The sequence below is a fragment of the Ricinus communis genome, chromosome 4 (assembly GCF_019578655.1).
Source record: "Ricinus communis isolate WT05 ecotype wild-type chromosome 4, ASM1957865v1, whole genome shotgun sequence".
Lineage (NCBI taxonomy): Eukaryota > Viridiplantae > Streptophyta > Magnoliopsida > Malpighiales > Euphorbiaceae > Ricinus > Ricinus communis.
The window spans coordinates 25,343,382-25,361,541 of NC_063259.1; the positions used below are offsets into that span (position 1 = coordinate 25,343,382).

At 32.7% G+C, this 18,160-nt stretch overlaps 3 protein-coding genes and 1 long non-coding RNA gene across 7 annotated transcripts; 3 read left to right on the plus strand and 1 right to left on the minus strand.

Annotated features, from left to right (window-relative positions):
* Window positions 1-2,592: 2,592 nt before the first annotated feature.
* On the plus strand, window positions 2,593-4,325 carry LOC8263413 (expansin-A15). The gene is made up of 3 exons (XM_002514694.4): window positions 2,593-2,852; window positions 3,011-3,323; window positions 3,501-4,325. The coding sequence occupies exons 1-3, from the start codon at window positions 2,726-2,728 to the stop codon at window positions 3,808-3,810; spliced, it is 750 nt and encodes a 249-aa protein (XP_002514740.1). The 5' UTR covers window positions 2,593-2,725; the 3' UTR covers window positions 3,811-4,325.
* A 725-nt stretch (window positions 4,326-5,050) lies between these two features.
* Window positions 5,051-6,357, plus strand: LOC8263414 (chlorophyll a-b binding protein P4, chloroplastic). Its single transcript, XM_002514695.4, has 3 exons — window positions 5,051-5,329; window positions 5,530-5,945; window positions 6,038-6,357. Exons 1-3 carry the CDS (start codon window positions 5,127-5,129, stop codon window positions 6,172-6,174), a joined length of 756 nt encoding a protein of 251 aa, XP_002514741.1. The 5' UTR covers window positions 5,051-5,126; the 3' UTR covers window positions 6,175-6,357.
* Window positions 6,358-6,413: 56 nt separating this feature from the next.
* Window positions 6,414-12,322, minus strand: LOC8263415 (agamous-like MADS-box protein AGL65). 4 transcript variants are annotated; one of them, XM_048372901.1, is made up of 12 exons: window positions 11,874-12,322; window positions 11,004-11,189; window positions 10,018-10,077; window positions 9,911-9,929; window positions 9,714-9,778; window positions 9,611-9,626; window positions 9,445-9,506; window positions 9,029-9,125; window positions 8,555-8,602; window positions 8,355-8,482; window positions 7,651-8,035; window positions 6,414-6,820 (listed from the first exon to the last, which is right to left on the minus strand). In XM_048372901.1, exons 2-12 carry the CDS (start codon window positions 11,186-11,188, stop codon window positions 6,809-6,811), a joined length of 1,077 nt encoding a protein of 358 aa, XP_048228858.1. In that variant the 5' UTR covers window position 11,189; window positions 11,874-12,322; the 3' UTR covers window positions 6,414-6,808. The 4 variants fall into 4 exon arrangements, with proteins under 4 accessions (XP_048228858.1, XP_015572064.2, XP_015572066.2 ...); XM_015716578.3 differs by lacking the exon at window positions 11,874-12,322 and adding an exon at window positions 11,287-11,816; XM_015716580.3 differs by lacking the exon at window positions 11,874-12,322 and adding an exon at window positions 11,287-11,815 and having other exon boundaries at window positions 9,611-9,623.
* A 1,820-nt stretch (window positions 12,323-14,142) lies between these two features.
* On the plus strand, window positions 14,143-16,771 carry LOC125369717. The gene is made up of 2 exons (XR_007215393.1): window positions 14,143-14,791; window positions 16,120-16,771. It is a non-coding gene; the product is annotated as an uncharacterized LOC125369717 (long non-coding RNA).
* Window positions 16,772-18,160: the final 1,389 nt, after the last annotated feature.

The window sequence follows — 18,160 nt, forward strand, 5'->3', positions numbered from 1 at the left end:
TGGTCGAGGGAGAGACCAAACTTTTGTTGAACCCATTGTTACAAATATTTTTTACTTGAAAAGAGGTGCTCATTTTTGTACTCCCATAATGCTTTTCGTATCTCATCTGTTAGTTTAGATTTTTTTATACATTTCAAATGAGAAGCTATAGAGGAAAAGATATATATAAGTTTTTATATTTTGATATATGAAATTAAAGTGCATATTTTATTTATAAATATTTCATTGTGCACTCGAAACACTTCATATTCTAAACCGAATAAAAAAATTATAAAAAAATAAAAAAAATAAAAAATTGGATTGATTAATAAGAAATTTGCAATTTTATTTGATAAAATTTTGAATTAGTAAATTGAGAAATCTACTTTAACGGATAATGTACGTACATGCATGCATTGCATTTTAAACCATATCATCCCCACAATTAGCTCTGATACAATGCACCATCGTCCATCATGCATCTAAAATACCAAAAATCATTTCTATACTTTTTAATTCCTTTATTAATTTTATATAAATTTAATAAAAAATAATGTATAAATTATTAATTATTTTTTAAAATAATAAATATTATTTTATTAATAAATTAATAAAATATTAATTTATCGTTAAAATAATAACTTCTATAAAATAATAATTTTTTCTGTCGCAATGTTATTATTTTATAGAGGTTGCACAGTAATTATATTGCATTCATCCTTATGGACAAAGAAGTACATGCTTCGACCCAGTAAAAGAAATGTAGATAAATCATTTCTAATCAAACTTCTCAGTTCTGCAATTTGCAAAAACGTCTAGAAAGAAAACTCTATCTCAACTTTGACTGCCTTTTATACTTATCTTAATTCTATCTTAGCAAGAAGATTCTTTTAATGTTGCCCAATAATGTAGATGGCTGTTGTTTTACAACAGGTACTAACAAAGAAGAATAATACTGAAAAAGCAACTGAAATTCAAGTGGAAGAAGGTATGGAGACAAGAATTGAAGATATAAGAAAAAAGAAATCACTTAAATGGAATAAATAAGATTATATATTATATATATATTTAGAGTAAGAATCAAATTTCTCTATATATTACTACTTGGCAAGAAAGAACATTGCAAATTGAATTTTCAACTTTTTAAAGAACCAGTAATAACAGCCATTGAAATGAAGTATAATAAATGTGATTTAGTTAGTACAGCAGCATCATAGACATCATTCCCCACATCACCCATGTGCTGCATCTCTTTATCTTTCTCTTTCTGCAACCTAGCAGATAACATTCAATGATAAAAGCTTTACAATTTCTATATCAAATAACAAATTAATGGGTCAAATTTTTCCCATCAAATTTAGTTCTCAGTTTCACACAGTTCCTTAATAGTCATAATCGATGGCAAATAAACAGTGGGTCGGTTTCAGTATGCAGTTTTAACTTCATCTGAGTTGAGATAGAAAAAACAACTCTGAAATTGCTTAAGCAGTTACTACGTACATGTACTTGTGTAGAAGAGAAACAGAACTGCTTGAATATATTACAAGACAGACACTCAGTAATTACTTCAGTAATTTTGTTCTGTATTACTTTTCAATTGAAGTAGTTTGGCAATGTTATTAGAAAATAACCTGTAAGGTCATATTTGGGTTGAACCGTTATAAACCTGTTGCAGATTCTCTGTTTCTTGTTTTTCAATGAACAGACTCTTTTGTCTGCGATAATTTCAAAAGCAAAAAGTACCCAATTACTTGAGATCAAATGAATGATTAGGATAACAATAAACTTCAGAAAGCTCTATTTTATGACAAGTTGCAGACTGTATACACCGACCCTTATGTCCTATTACTGCAAAAATGGATGGAGGCGGCATTGCATTGCACCTTTACAAGGTAGAATTGCATCCTATCTTCACTTCCTTCTTTTTAACCAATCTACTACCCCAAAAAGGTTTATTTTATTTATCTAAATTCCTTTTCATGAATGAATTGCTTAATCGCAGAAAAAAATATCTACTGATAGTATGATGCCGCATCATGAACTGTGTCAAATAGAAAATACTTCATTTCACTCTTACTCCGCAGGAGTAATTTGCATAAATGTAAAATTTGACATTAATTGGGGCAAGCAAGAATTACAGTGATGTTCACATGTAAGAGCATTGAACGAAACAAAGCTTAACTTCGAAGCACCGAATGGCTAAACCAATAGCTAAATTCAACAACATATTGCAAATAATAAGCTAATAAAGAAATCATATACAACTAGCTAGGGACCAACCGTCCAGGCAGCAAGTTGCAGTAAATTGCAAATGTTTTAATTGGTCAGTTTAAGTATGGCAGTTCTTTTTTTTTTTTCTTTTGCAGTGGGCAAAAGTGCCATACTTGAACATGGATGATATTTGCATACCTGCACAAATAATATCTTTCCGAATTTTATTTTATTTTTCAAATAAAGAAAATTGAAAACCACGTGGTTTCAACAAAAGTAGGCCTGGATGCACTTGGCGGTTTAAGGTCCCCTTATACAGCTGAGTAGAGAGAGAGGTTCAGTTAGTTTATGTGACGTTGGCTAAGGGGACATTTTGCTTCCTTGAGCATCTATATATTTCCCCACATCAGCCCCCCCTCCTTTCCTCACAGGCCATACTACCAAATTCTCCTATTACACCACTATAATACCAGATTTAACTATACTAGTGTTTGAGCTTGTTACCTATTATTTAATTGTTGTTTTTTCCCGGAAAATGGCACTTGCTCATCTTCCCTTACTGGGATTTCTTTCTTTAGTCCCATTTGTTTATGGGTACGATGGTGGTTGGACTAATGCTCATGCTACCTTTTATGGAGGTGGTGATGCCTCTGGTACAATGGGTATGTAAACAGAAACAAACCCATTGCTCTCCTTTTGTGTTTAATGGGCTGTGGTTCCATTCTGTAATCTTACTGTTAAGCCGAAGCTATTAATAGTTGTTCACCTTTGTGGCATATGGAGATATACTGATAACTTGTATTTTGGCTACGTTTTGCAGGTGGGGCTTGTGGATATGGAAACTTATACAGCCAAGGATACGGGACTAACACTGCAGCTTTGAGCACAGCCCTGTTCAACAATGGCCTAAGCTGTGGAGCTTGTTTTGAAATAAAATGTACTGATGACCCAAAATGGTGCCTCCCTGGCTCTATTGTGGTGACAGCCACAAATTTCTGCCCGCCCAACAATGCCCTCCCTAACAATGCTGGGGGCTGGTGCAACCCTCCACAGCATCATTTTGATCTCGCTCAGCCTGTTTTTCAACGAATTGCTCAGTATCGATCAGGGATAGTCCCTGTCGTTTACAGAAGGTATGAAACCTAGTACTTGAAAATAATTTGTGGGAATTTTGGCTGTGGTTGTGGCGATGCTGTCATGCATGTGAAACATAAAAGAGAGACAGATTATAGATTTGTGTCCTCTTTATATATCCATCACAAGAAAAACTTTGTTTTTGTACAAGATATTGAATATTATTTTGATTACAGGGTACCATGCCAGAAGAGAGGAGGTATCAGATTCACGATCAATGGCCACTCATACTTCAACTTAGTCTTGATAACAAATGTTGGAGGTGCTGGTGATGTTCAGGCAGTTTCAATAAAAGGATCAAGAAGTGATTGGCAACCCATGTCAAGAAATTGGGGTCAGAACTGGCAAAGCAACTCATATCTCGACGGACAAAGCCTCTCATTTAAGGTCACAACAAGTGATGGGAAAACTGTTGTGTCTAACAATGTTGTACCTGCTGGATGGTCCTTTGGCCAGACTTTCACTGGCCAACAGTTCACTACTTAAGATTCAAACGAAACAAAAACAAGCAGACACATAAGCTAAAGGGTGCTGTCCGCTAGTTTGTCAGTTACTGCTATACTAAGTATTATTTCTTCTTCTTCTTCTTCTTTTATTTTCCGAATAAAAGATTTGTATTTTTACCACATCCGGACCGGGCACGGGCAAGGGTATTTGAAAGAGAGCCCGAAAGGCCCGGCTCCGAGCCACGCTTGATGGTCAGGTCTAGACTCTAGTCACTACTTATAGTTTTAGTTTCTTAGCTTAATTTAGTGAGATATGAAGGTCTTCCGTTCTGCTATCTTTTGAAAAGGCAGACGGGAAATTTGGCAGTGGTGGTGGATTTTACCACCCGCCATTTTTATTTTTATTTTTTAAAAGAAATATTTCGGAAGGCTTATCTTTTGCTATTATTGGTCATCTGTAGAAAGCAAATTTGCTTACCCCTGAAGCAACTGCATGTAACCAGCCATTTGCTGGATGTGCTACTACTAAATAATATGTGTTTTGGTTTCTGATTAGCAAGATTTGTGCCTCTCTATCTCTCTGAAAAATTTACATCAATTGTGAAATATGCTAAGAAATCTATAACTATATAAATATTATAAAGCTGACCCTATTCAGTAATTTTCAAGAAAAGTAATCTACAGAAGTTTATAATTACCATATTAAAAATAATATTATTATTTATCCATAAGTATCATCATATGTAGGAAAAATAATTAATGTTTTAGTTTTATAACAAACAAATCTCAATTTCAATATCAAAGGTAAGTAAAAATTATACCAGCCCATACTCTATAGGCCCTTCATTAATTAATGAGGATGTCCAACAAGGAGAGTGCAATCGTCTATATTGGGCCATACTTGTGGATCTTCTTAGTCTAGCCCAAGTTGGTTTATGGATATCTTATGCTAAGATGTAGCATGACTTATCCACTTGTCCATCAGCTATTGGACTGAAATACACATGGCAAGATGTCCTAAGCATCATATCAAGTTAAAAAAGATCTTCCAACGTGGACAAGACCATCTTTTGGTAACCAACAGCAAGAAAGAAATAGATACGTGGATATGGATACGAAGATAAAGGGATAAGCCACAGGTACTTCTCATTGGACAATCCAAAACCCGCAAGCACATCTCAACCGTTGGATCCAGAAAATCAACAAAACCAACCGTCAACTTTCAACAGAGAACAAGAACCACAATTCCTCCTTTCAAAATGAAGTACAAAGGCATCGACCATTAATCAGCTTTAAACAACTGCTACTACTAGTCTTCCTTTATCTGAGACCTTATTTTCTTTGCCGAAATTAAGGATGGCTACTGTCACTACTCAAGCTTCTGCCGCCGTATTCCGGCCATGTGCATCAAAATCAAGGTTTCTTAGTGGGTCTCCTAGTAAACTCAACAGAGAAGTAGCTTTTAAACCAATGTCATCTTCACCTGCTTCTTTCAAAGTTGAAGCCAAGAAAGGCGAGTGGTTGCCTGGTTTGCCCTCTCCAGCTTACCTCAATGGAAGGTATATATACAATGAACCTAACTTTAGTATTGCTGTTTCTTCTTCTTCTTCTTTTTTCTTAAAAAGAAAAAAATCAAACTAGCAACCTCATGACCATAGGACAACTCTGGTAAAAGCTGAATGGTTTCTTACTGTTGGTTTCTTCTTACTATAGAAAATGCTGAATTCTGAATGTTAAAACCTTGTCAATGTAAATGCAGTCTTCCAGGGGATAATGGGTTTGACCCTCTTGGTCTAGCTGAGGACCCTGAGAATTTGAAATGGTTTGTCCAGGCAGAGCTTGTGAATGGCAGGTGGGCTATGTTGGGCGTTGCAGGAATGCTATTGCCTGAAGTTTTCACAAAGATTGGAATAATCAACGTTCCTAAATGGTATGATGCTGGCAAAGAAGAGTACTTTGCTTCATCGTCAACTCTCTTTGTCATTGAGTTTATTTTGTTCCATTATGTGGAGATCAGAAGATGGCAAGATATCAAGAACCCAGGAAGTGTCAACCAAGATCCTATCTTCAAGCAATACAGCTTGCCTCCAAATGAAGTTGGTTACCCTGGTGGCATCTTCAACCCTCTAAACTTTGCACCAACTCTCGAGGCCAAGGAGAAGGAGCTTGCCAATGGTAATAATTAGCCAACAGCCTGCTTCATTCAATTCTGATAAGAAATTTTTGTATAGAATAGACTAATGTTGTTTTGATTCTATTATATGCAGGGAGATTGGCTATGTTGGCATTCCTAGGGTTTGTGATTCAACACAATGTGACTGGCAAAGGACCTTTCGACAACCTCTTGCAGCACCTGTCAGACCCATGGCACAACACCATTATCCAGACATTTAGTGGTAACTAAATTTCAGTAAGAGAAAGAAAAAAAGAAGAAAAAAATGGGGGTCCATGTTTCTTGCCTTTGTAAACCATGAATTATATGGTTTTTGAGTGAGGTTTGAGCATCAATGTGATATAAAGAACTTTCAGTGTACAGAGGAACTAAGATGGCATTTATATTACTATTTATCACTTTGACCCACTCAAATTATATCACTTTTATTCTATCTAGCATGAAGTTGCTTAGAAATAACAAATCCCAAGTGAAACTGTGGCACAAATTTTGTTTTCATTTTCTACAAATTACAATTATACAGCTCGGGTGACTACAGCCTGTTAACAGAAGCTTAATCCCGCTACAAAAGTGTCATTAAAGAACATAAGAGATCATATAAAGATATAGATATATATAGATGGCTTGGTAATTTATGATGTATATCATATATACAGCTAACAGCCTAGAAATATGAGATGGAAAAAAAAATCCAGTCGATTCGCAATATTCTCTCTGTTGATTTCTCTTCCATGTATCAAAATTGTGTCCTAAAACCTCCCTTCTCATAAATGGGTTGCTTCATAATATGTTATAAGATCACACCATTGATTCTTCCAGCAAGCACTCTTCCCATCAAAGGAAAGTAATGTTCATCTCGGTAGGATTAATTTGATTGCTGCATGAAATGAAGCAAACAGTAAAACACTTAAGAATAGATAATGGCATCAGCTCTCAGACACCTTAACTTTGTTCCTATCGATGGTTATCCCATTTATTAATGCAAGAGAAGGAAAAACCAAAATCATATCTTCATGACAAGGTTAGGTACAAGTGGATGATGCATCATAACGACTGTGGATCCAACTAATTAATTAACTATGAAAATGTACTACACATCACTGAGCACCAAAACGGCAAAACATATAAGACATTAGAAAATCCCTTTAGGTGATTTTCCATAAGAAAAACGCTCATTTGAAGGCAGCAGAACTAAGTGAAGAAAGTATTTTACCAACGAAAGCAATTCTTAGTAATTCAATCTGAACCATGAAACCGGCATGAAAATTGTTAGTATGGAAACAATATAGTATTGGCCTATCATTTTGAAAACTCCTTCATTAGCCACTTCATTGTAAAAAGATTTAAGACGATAATTTATGTAATGGTTCATGTTAGCTGGCAATAGAGACGTCCAAGAATTGGGCTTTAAAGGCAGTTGAAGAAACAACAAAAGCCTAACCATAATTCTTTCTTTTTCTCTGAGAAAGAAAAGCCTAACCATAATGATTTCGAATCAACCTAAAAAATTTGAAAAGAACACAAGTATATTATAATGCTGGCTGCTAAAATTGGATGCAATTAGAAATTAATAAGAACTCCTAGGGACTATACAATTAGACATATGATCTCAAATCAATTAAGTCCAGAAGAAACTACTCCAATTATTCTATCAATAAGCAAATTACCAAAAAGAGAAAAAACGACAGATAGAGAAAGATTTCTAACCTGATGGTATGGATTCTCATTAAACATTGCAATGCTGCAAGGCCCAGAAGCAGAAAACCAAGTATGATGCTCTTTGTCATACATTGGTCTAGGCAGTTCAAAGTTGCTATTGACTTGATAAACAGTGTGATTTCCTTGATTATTCATCTGCATCTCAGGCTTCACTTCCTTAACATCAGGCAAATTTAAACTACTGTACGGAGGGTATAGGAATTGCTCATCGAGTTGTACATTTAAGCATGTATTGCTACTTAAACTTCTCAATGCACCACCTTCCTGTCCCATGTTATCAACTGGTCCAGGTTTTCCAATTTCAGTTTGTTTTCCAGTATCATAGAAACCAGAATAGCCTGGAAGGGATGCATTGGTTGTGCACTCTATATCTCTGCAAAAAACAGAGCATGGCCACTCATTGTAATAAGATAACAGCATAACAGAAATCTGTTTGCCCAGTAAGCACTTACAAGATTTAGGGGGAAAAATGGAGAAAAGAAAATAACCAACAGCTTTTAACAACAGTTATTTAATAGCTGCATACAGAAATAGCAGACATAAATGAAACTCGGTAGTGCCTAACATCGATATATAAGTAACTTATTTTGATTAAACCAAAACTACGTTCAGAATGATTAACAATTCAAGCATTCGCTGATTAAATGGCATTTGAGCAACTGACCCAAAGATCAAGATCAAGGCAAATTTACCTTTGGGGCAAAAAACTTGGTTCGTTGGATATTATTAGATGTTGATTGCCATTGTTTGGAAGCCATGATAATGGTTGGGCCTCTTGTAAACCATTTATCATATAAGGTAAAGCAATTCCACTCTGAAACTGTGAGGCAAAATAAGTTAGATTAAGATTTTGGTTCCAACTAAAACATTCATTATACGGTCAATGCCATACCTGGTTATTGCATTCCAGAGGCATAAGTTGGCACTTCCCAATATCTTCCTGCCAAGAGAAGTAGCCAGTGTAAGAATATTATTCCAAAACTCATGATAATCTCACCAAGGTGAGTAAAAGAATTAGCAGCTCCCTCATTCACTCTTACAATTAAGGAGTAAACATAATTTGAAATGCTGATATAAAAAATTGGACAAGGAATAAGATGTCTTGATATGTGATATATACATCTTGTTCTTTTATAACATAATAAACAACTTCAAAAGGGACAAACACGAGGTGGCACTTTATTACTAACAAGAGTAAATGATTATCACTAGCTGGAAGTAACATAGAATGGTCGTTTAGGGCTTGGGGAGGTTTTTATGGATTCCAATCTTCCAGGCCTTCAAGATTCCAGTCTATACACTAAAACAAGTGATACCTAGAGTATAGCCATATTACTAAATCATGTGCAGTAACAATGTAGCATACCTTGTGCATACGGAGTTGATTAATCGACTCTTTTAGTGAGTCTTCCATCTGCCTAAGATGTTCTATTCTGTCAACCTTATCAGGATCACTCCAATAGCTGAAAAGAGTAATGGCATGAAACTGTAAGATTTATTTTATCCTAGAACAAACAGACAGGTCTTACTCCTACCTATATATAACGGGCATCCACAGACATCTACAACTCAAACTGTCATTGATAAGTTCATGCATATATCATAGCCAGTTTATGTACCACAGCAAGCATACTAAACTATGATAGGAGTTTTAAAGTCGTGCAATGTTAAAGATAGAAAGCCTTTGTTACATATTGTCTCATGTAAAGCTAATGAAGTGTGATAAACAGCACAATAAAAATGAGATGATTATTTTAACAACTAAAAGCTCAAAAGGTGCACCTCAGTCTCTGCTGTACTTCTGTAAGTTGCGCTTGCATTAACCTAACCTGATCAGTCAACTCCTGCCCATAACAAATTAACAACAAAAATAAAACTACCGATTTGCATCGTGACATTACAACCTAACATTGCGTGGAAGGTGAGACCACAAGTAGTAACTTCATACCTCAACTGTTTGACTGCTACAAGTTAAAAGAAAAAGTATATCAGATCCTTCCAAGGCTATCCTTAAAGAACAGTGCACTAACTTGACCAAAATAATCACATACCTGGAACCCAGAAAGTCTTGTATATTTACATCATGGTCCAATTTCTTAAAAGTTTTCTTTAATGCCTACATTCTCAAGAATAGCACCAAATTGAATGCAAAAATTGGAAAGAATTCAACCGTCCAAGAAATACTAGCAACAAGGAAAACATTACAACAAGAATATCATTTCAGAGCATGGATCATAGGCAATCTTACTTCAAGGCTTTCCAATTTCCTGTTCCAATTAAACGAAAATCTTTTAGCTGTAGTATCACCAAAATGCTAATGGAAGGGGCTCAAAATCTGCTTGCGAATTATCATACCTTTTTGCCCTCTCTTGTGGTGTTAATTGAGAAAATTTTGCAATAACATCTTCTATATTGCTGTAGAATCAAAGAGATACAAAATATTAGCATATAAGTTCTCATTATTTTGAGGCATTTGAAGTACTTGTGCAAAAAGTGAGATTATTTAAACAAACATTAGCCGTGCTTCATAATTGGAAAAGCGAGCAAAGTGGGAATACACTCAGCCAAAAAAGGATGGTTGAGAGTTGAGATGAGCATTAAATACTTTTCGAGAAATCTCCTCCATATCGCTGGCATGGCTATCAAATTGTAAGCATCAGCATATAGGTTCCAGAATCAAGTGGTAGTATATGGTCTTTTAGATATTGTTCTTGAAAAATGACCCGGCTATTGAAATTGTAGCATGTAGGTTCCAGATCCAAGTGGCAGTATCTGGTCTTTTAGCTATTGTTCTTGAGAAATGACCCGGTCTAGCCCATTCCTCAAAAGAATTTTTAATATACTTCTGGTACCAACAAACAAATAATCACTGAGTCCTCTTTCCATACAACGCATATAAAGAGACCCACCAACAACAGAGTCGAGGTATTAGTGAACCAATTGTTCAAAATTTATGATGGTGAAACACTACTAAAGCTCATTATTTTCCCACGATTACATTTATTTATAAGAGTTGCCTTCGCATATATGTTCTTTAAATTTCCTTTTCTTTTTAAAGTAAACCTAAAACCAAAAATTAATGCAGTCACCTGAACGAGCCAACGGCTAACGTAAAGCAGAAAACTAAAGAATGCAACACTATTTAAGCAAACTCAATAACTAAACTAGCATTTAGTCAATCTTTTTAAAGTCATCACGATAAGGGCAAACAATAATTGAAAAACTTGTGCACAGATTATATCTAAAATCAATTTAAAAATTCAAGCTAAACATTAGCTAAAATACCATTATGGCAAATTGTCCAGCACAAAAATACAAATGACATGTTTCTTTTTAATCACCTGTGATCTCCATGGAATAAAGTAGGCTTTCCAGTTGGAGAAAACATGAGAAGGACAATATGAATATCACATAATATAGACAATTCCTTAGCTTTTTTCAAGATCCCATTTCTTCGTTTCGAATAGGTGACTTGTCGATTACTAGTGCTTTCTAATCTCTTTATCTTTAGCTTAACCCTTCCCATACTGCAATTAGTAAACAAAAGCAAATCCTTAAGAATCCAATGATCGAAACAAATGACCCTTTTTATTTTTCTTTATGATGACATAGAAAGTCACTCACTTTATTTGTGCAAAAATACACCTCTCCAACTGAAACTTTCATCCCAGGAAACAAAACTAGAAGGAGAACATGATTCTAACCAACATTTCAACAAAAAAGAAGAACAATTTTTTATTTTTTTTTTAAAGAAAACAAGCAGAAAATGGTATAAAAAAGGTTCTAGTCCTTAAAACTAGGGACATTGTTATTTTCTAGGAGAAACAGAACACTATTCAGATAAAGCCATTAGAAACAAAAGAAATCAGACCCACTTGCAAAAACTGGCAATTTTCTGAAGAAAATGGAAACTTTTTAACTTGAAGTTTATAGAAAAAGAAAAAAGAAGAATAAAAAGAAAGAAAAATTCTTTATTAAGTCAGGAAGACCCAAAATTAAGTAATCCACATGAGGAAAAAGAATCAAGAAATAACAAAAGATCTAGCATAACTGATGAATTGCACGATGTTTAAAAGGAAAAGAAGGGAAGAGAAAAAAGAAAGAAAAAGAATTGAAGTGAAGGAAAAAGGAGGGAGAGAGAGAGAGAGAGAGAGAGAGAGAGAGAGATCGATCATGGATAGAAAGGTAGCAAATTCGCGCGAGGGGTGTACCTGTGATTACGGTAGTTAAATTTGAGCGGGACCAACCAACCCCCCAATTTGTTTTTGTGTTTTGTTAGAGTCTTTGTGAAATGGGAGGAGGTGATATTAATGCCTTTTTTTTTTTTTTTTCTTTTAATTTTCTTCAAAAGTATTTTCTGTTTTTTTTTTAAGCTTTTATTATGAAAAATTAAGGGCGTAATAAAAATTATTTACTTTACTATAAAACTCTAATTTTCTTTTTAAATTACAGCACTAATTTCTAATCTTCAATAATGATAGTTATTATTATTATTATTATTATTATTATTATTATTATATAGTAGATTATGAATTTTAATCTTTCTTTTTCTTCTAAGTAATAATTTTCTTTAGCTAACAGTAAAGTATGTGTTTATGTAATTATGTTATCACCTGTCATACGTTTCATTTTAATTTAAAAATAACTCTTAAAACCAACTCTAAATGAAAAAAGTATGGAAATAAATAATCTTATTTTTATTATTTATAACATTTAAGCCATGTCATCTCATTACTACATTATCTTGGTACAAAAAAATAACATGATAAAATCCTAATTTTTCTTTACTTTATGCATTAAAAAAAATGGGCAAGAATATAAATCACAGTATTGTAAAAATAAATTTCACTATACACGAAATGGATGACATATATTTTAATTAAATATTAATTATTTAATTTCAAATATAAAAAAATTATATTATATTCACAATCTCTTGTATTACATAGTAATATATAAATAAAATCTTATTAGTTCGTATTATTCTAATCACACCAAAATTTAATTAATAAGAACATCCAAAAAATATAATTAGATATAGTTTCTATTTTAAAAAGGTAGATCAGAATTAAGTAGATTTGTGAAATATTTAAATGAATAGAAAAAGTCACACAGTATAATTAAATTTTATTATCATATCTCTATTTAAGACCAAGTGCTTGTTGACCAAACCTATTTCATTTAGAAAAATATTTAAAAATATCATATATTATCAATAAAAGAATTATTAATTTTACTATGTAAATATTTTTTTAAAATATCTGTTTTTCTAAATTTTTTAAAATTTACTTTTCAGTTGTTTTATTAAAACAATTAAAAACAGACTAAAAATCAATTACAACCATAAGTTTTAATATTTTAATATGATATAAATAGAAAAAAATACTATAAATTTAGTAAAAAATAAAAAGCATACATATTTTTTTATATTTCCATGGAAGATTTTTGAGACTTAGATAATTTTTGCTAAAACCAGAACGGATCCAAACTTAAAAGTGAATGATATAATGATTATTATTCTAAACTGAGGTCTAATTATGATTTAGGTACCTTAGAAATTATAAAATGAAAACATATAACGGTAAAAAAACGTAAAGATCTGCTTGTTTTAACAATTTAAATTAATTTTTTTATTTTAATAAAATTAAGGCGACGTGTAATTTATAACACATAATAGCATATCAGTTACTATGTCAATATCTTTTCATTTAAAATATCAAAATAGGCCACAATTGCTATGAAATTATCTTTTATCAAAATTATTTTGCAAAAGAATTTGTCAAAATTAAACAGATTCATCAGGATTATCAAAAACTTTAATTATTTAACCTTTTATGATTATTAAATATATGAAAATTTATTTATTTTTATTAATTATAATATAATATTTTATTTTATTTTATTTTATTTTTTTAATGCTTAATTATTATTTTTTCAATAAAATGTCTGAATCTGTTAGTTTATATATATTATAGTGTTTTTTATAGGTTTTAAAGATTAAAATAATAATTTAACTCATTTTACATATGACTTAACTTAACTATCATTATTTATTTTATTCATAATTTTTTTTATTTTTTTTTAATCTTTTTTCTACTTTCAATCAAATATTTTTTTAATAACAAAGAAAGTGTTGGATTAAATTCCTTTAATTTTTATTTATTTTTATTTAAAATAATTTTATTCCTCATTTTTTTTAATTTCTGAAATTTATTTTTTCGAACACTTAATATCTTTTTTTTATTGTTTTGAAATGAAAAATATATTTTATTTTTTATTTTTAAGATAAATATATGAAAATAAAAGAATAAGTAAATGCCATTTAACTTTTTTAATTTTTATTTGAATGGATGAAAAAGAATAAAATAATTAAATTTTTTTCCTTTAATTTCTTAAGAAACAAATGAACTTTAAAAAAGATGATACTTATTGATAAAAAAAAGAAAAATAGAAGAAATATGATATTATTTTAAAGAAAGAGTTCTTAGCAAGTTTAAATATTTAATTGAATAAAAAATAATTAAACAGTAAAATAGAAAAAATTAAAAAATTAAAAGAACCAAATTTATAATTTTTCCGGAAACAAAAAAAACTTTATGCTGGATGAACAAAAGTGGGTCTGACGAAATCCGGCCCGATTCCATCCAAGTTATTATAGTTGTTACCAAACAGCACCCGTGCGGTCCCACAAACAAAAAAGGCCAAAGAATTTTCCAAAAATAAAAAAGGAAAAGGCAACGAACGACCAAAAGCATGTTAGCTGGCAATTGCGGCTTTTATTTGTAACGGCTATGAATCCCATGAATTCTGTAATTCACAGGCTGGTAGGTTGTTCGGTCAGTTTTTACACAAACAACGTCGTCGTATTGGAGGTTGTGAAAGGAACTTGCAAGGCGCTGTCTATAAATAGCAGACGAAGAAACCCTAAAAGCAACTCGAGCGTTGCTCTGACCACGTTGTTCATTCCTCTTCCTAAAATGGTTTCTCTTTTTTTTTGTCGCTCTTTCAATTACCGAAAAGGCGAATCCATTTTAGGAAGGGAATGAACACTGTCTTCAGAGTGAAATACTATCACCCAAAGACACAAGATTGATAATTCTTTCTCCAGATCACATTTATGTTTTTGGTGGTATTGTTTCTTTTAATTTGATTTGTATATTAATATTAAATGTTTTGCTGTTTGGATTGCTTGAGCTTAACCTTTTTATTTTTCCTGTATTGATTGATAAGCTATCTGTGCGTATAGGATGTCTACTGAGCTCGTAGATTCCCAAATGCTAAAGAATAAAACTCTTTTGCTATTTTAATCCATGCTTTAGATGATGAATTTTTATGTTTTACATGTCTCTGTAATTTATTAGGATATTCATCTCTCCTAATTTGGAGAAAAGCTCTTTCTTTAATGTTTAATTAAACTTAATAGGAAGATTCTTAATCCCCAATTACAGAGGGTTTATATATATATATATATATAAGTGGATATGTGTATTATTGATTTCTAAGTAGTGCTTTTGGATGTTCACCTGTGCCTTCAATTGTTCTTCCTCTAAATTTTGGGATAGGTGCCCTGTAAATTACTTTAGTTCAATTTAACTCATTTAGTTAACATTAGATGCTTGGTAAGTTGAGCTCATACTCTGTTTTCTTGGTTAAGCACTATCTTAACATGTTTTTGAAGGGATAAACAAAAGTATTAGAGAATGGTTGACCAGAGGCTCGAGGGGATGTATTCTTTCTTCTGACATTTTTTTTTTCAATAATTCATCAAGTGGTGCATTTGAGCTTTGTCAATTTTGGGAATTGGACTTTTGCATAATGATGCCGAGTCGAATAGAAAATGAATTGTTGGCTTAAAGTGATATTTTTTGACATGTAAGATTGAGATGGTGACGTTGTCGAGCAAAAGGTTTTCAGGTAAAAGTAGTTGTCTCCCTTGGATTTAGATGAGTAAATAGCTGATCTGTTCTAGAGTGTAGATGACTGCTGATGGTGTCTGGTATGATGAGTGTGCTACGACTTCTAACCCCTCCTTTCTTATTAACTTAGCCAGTAATTTGTTGCCTTCTAAAACGATCACTGTTCTTGGAATTTTTGATGATGTTTTTGTTGAAATAGGGCAGCAGTGATTATTCCCATTTGTTTGTTCGTTGGGGTGCTGCCTGAAAAAGCTTTTGGGCAGTATATGAATTTGAAATCCCTCAACACAATGCCAAAATGTCAAGGAAGGCTCTAAACATTTACTTGATCTACATGCCTAGAAGCTCACAAAAGAAACCTCTTTATAGGAAATGTAACTATGCAAGCTTTGACTCACTTGCATGTATATTGCTGTTTTGTGCTGGTCGGTAGATTAGTTGGACTTGATTTTGCAACACTGTAAGTTGTGATCTGATGATGCGAATGCACTCTTACTCGTTTTGGTATATTCATTGAAAGTGAGCATCTCTGTTCCTTCAGATGAAATGGAGTCTGGAGTTGCTTGTATGTACGGAAGACGTGGCTGTTCCTGTTCCTTGATAAACAAATTGATTGTTCACTTTGCAGTCCTAAAGCGTGTTGAAAGCTCTTCAAATTGACTTTACTACCATATTCCAGGGCTTTTAAGATCTTTTTCATTTTAGTTTCTCATAACCCTCTTTTGTACTTCTCGCTCTGCCCATATGAAATGTTGTTAACAGGGCGAATAAGTTTGTCCCGCCGTAGGATGAATACACACACCTGTGGAAATATATTGTAGATATGGCTGGTTCATGTAATTTCTGGAAACTATCAAACTAAAGCTTCAACCATAGTGATAGGCGATAGCACCAGCAGTGAGATGAGGAAAATGCTGAGAACTTCGAGTAACGCGACGCAAGGAGAACATGGGGCTGGGGACATAAGTTGGTTAATCGTGGGGGGTAAGGCATGGCATCATATCTTCTCTGTGACTACGAGTTAGAACCTAAGTGATTACTTTAATGGTAGTCTTTACATTTTCCCTTCCGCTCGTAGTATGGGGAAGAATTGGACTTTAGGGGTATTACTAATTGAATTGAGAAATCAAACTCTATCGCTTGTTTTTAGGTCGTTATGCAAAGATTAAAGATTTTTAAATTTAAAGATGAAAGATTTTTTAATTTATTAATTAATAATTAAATTGAATTATTTAATTCAATTTTTAAATTTGAAAATTATAACGAATTTTGGAAGAATTTATAATTGGAAAAACTCTTTATTTATTTATATTTTATATTAAAAATGAAAGTTATAAGACGAAAAACAAAAAAGATAATAAAAGAAAAATAATAAATAAATGGAAAATTATATCAGGAATATGCCAAGAAGCACAAGGTAGAAAACATAATATGCACTCCAGCCACGCTTCATAACTCCAAATACCAGGATTCGTTATAGTTCCTCCTGTGTAAAGTAGTAGATTTGATAGCCCCTTATCGCCATGGAAGAATTCAGGAGAGCTGAAGTGGGTAAATGTGGATGTCAGTAATTTGAGTCTGCTTATTTCTAACTTGTGAACTTAGTCAGTACAAAGCTATACGATAGCATCCATTTTTCTTCGGCAGTTCGATTTATGATTTATCAATTTATTGTTCATGGACGTTGATAAGAGCCTTCCATTTAGCAACACCTTAGGATGACATAGTTTTACAGTTAAGGGCGAAGTTCAAACGAGGAAAGGCTTATGATGGATATTTAAGCACTCAGAGATGAGAAATGGTGTAGTTCGCACATCTTGGATCAAGTAAAGACTTTGGGTTTCCAGCAAGCCACTGCTACATCCATTTCATTAGGAATTGATGATCTTCTAACAATACCTTCTACGGGATGGCTAGTTCAAGATGCTGAACAACAAAGTTTGATTTTGGAAAAACACTATCATTATGAAATTGTACACGCGGTAAAAAAAATTATGTCAATCTATTGAGATAGGGTATGCTACAATATTCTTTATGCTACCTATGAAAACAGTAGCAATATCAATGAGGAGATGAGATATTTTATTATTTTCTCCCAAAACATCCATTGGTTATTGAATTTTTTTTTAAGGATATATTGTCCTGTTACAAGTTTCTCTTGGATGGTTACACTTCAATCTAGCGCATCTAAACAGGCCATTAATTAATACGAATACTACAGAATATTAAAATTAAGAAATTAATCCACAAATTTTGTGCTTAGGTTAATTAAAGAAAAGGATCGCCTACTTCTTAATTGGGTATTAGAGACATTCACCGATATTAGTTGCAGTTCAACATCTTTGCTTAAGAAGTAAATCAGAAGATGTTGCACCTAGCATTTGTGAAATGGGTAGCAAAAACAACTCTACTGCATTTTGGTGCTTGAGAGATTGTTGAGATTCTATCTAATAGCCTAAGGCCCAATGTAGAACACTATTATTATACCAAAAAAAAAAAAGGATTTATTGTATGAGAAGCTGAATGCCTTGTAATTGTATAGGAAGATTAAGCCAGTTTCAGGCATCATATACTCTGTTTTA

Bases quoted from the DNA above. Each gene is read 5' to 3' on its own strand.
- LOC8263413 (XM_002514694.4), top strand. From the start codon at position 2,726: ATGGCACTTGCTCATCTTCCCTTACTGGGATTTCTTTCTTTAGTCCCA. The intron at 2,853-3,010 runs GTATGTAAACAG...TACGTTTTGCAG, and splicing joins TGATGCCTCTGGTACAATGG to GTGGGGCTTGTGGATATGGA. The intron at 3,324-3,500 runs GTATGAAACCTA...TTTTGATTACAG, and splicing joins GTCCCTGTCGTTTACAGAAG to GGTACCATGCCAGAAGAGAG.
- LOC8263414 (XM_002514695.4), top strand. From the start codon at position 5,127: ATGGCTACTGTCACTACTCAAGCTTCTGCCGCCGTATTCCGGCCATGT. The intron at 5,330-5,529 runs GTATATATACAA...ATGTAAATGCAG, and splicing joins CCAGCTTACCTCAATGGAAG to TCTTCCAGGGGATAATGGGT. The intron at 5,946-6,037 runs GTAATAATTAGC...TATTATATGCAG, and splicing joins GGAGAAGGAGCTTGCCAATG to GGAGATTGGCTATGTTGGCA.
- LOC8263415 (XM_048372901.1), bottom strand. From the start codon at position 11,188: ATGGGAAGGGTTAAGCTAAAGATAAAGAGATTAGAAAGCACTAGTAAT. The intron at 8,483-8,554 runs GTATGGCATTGA...TTTGCCTCACAG, and splicing joins CTCTGGAATGCAATAACCAG to TTTCAGAGTGGAATTGCTTT. The intron at 8,036-8,354 runs GTAAATTTGCCT...TGTTTTTTGCAG, and splicing joins CCAAGTTTTTTGCCCCAAAG to AGATATAGAGTGCACAACCA.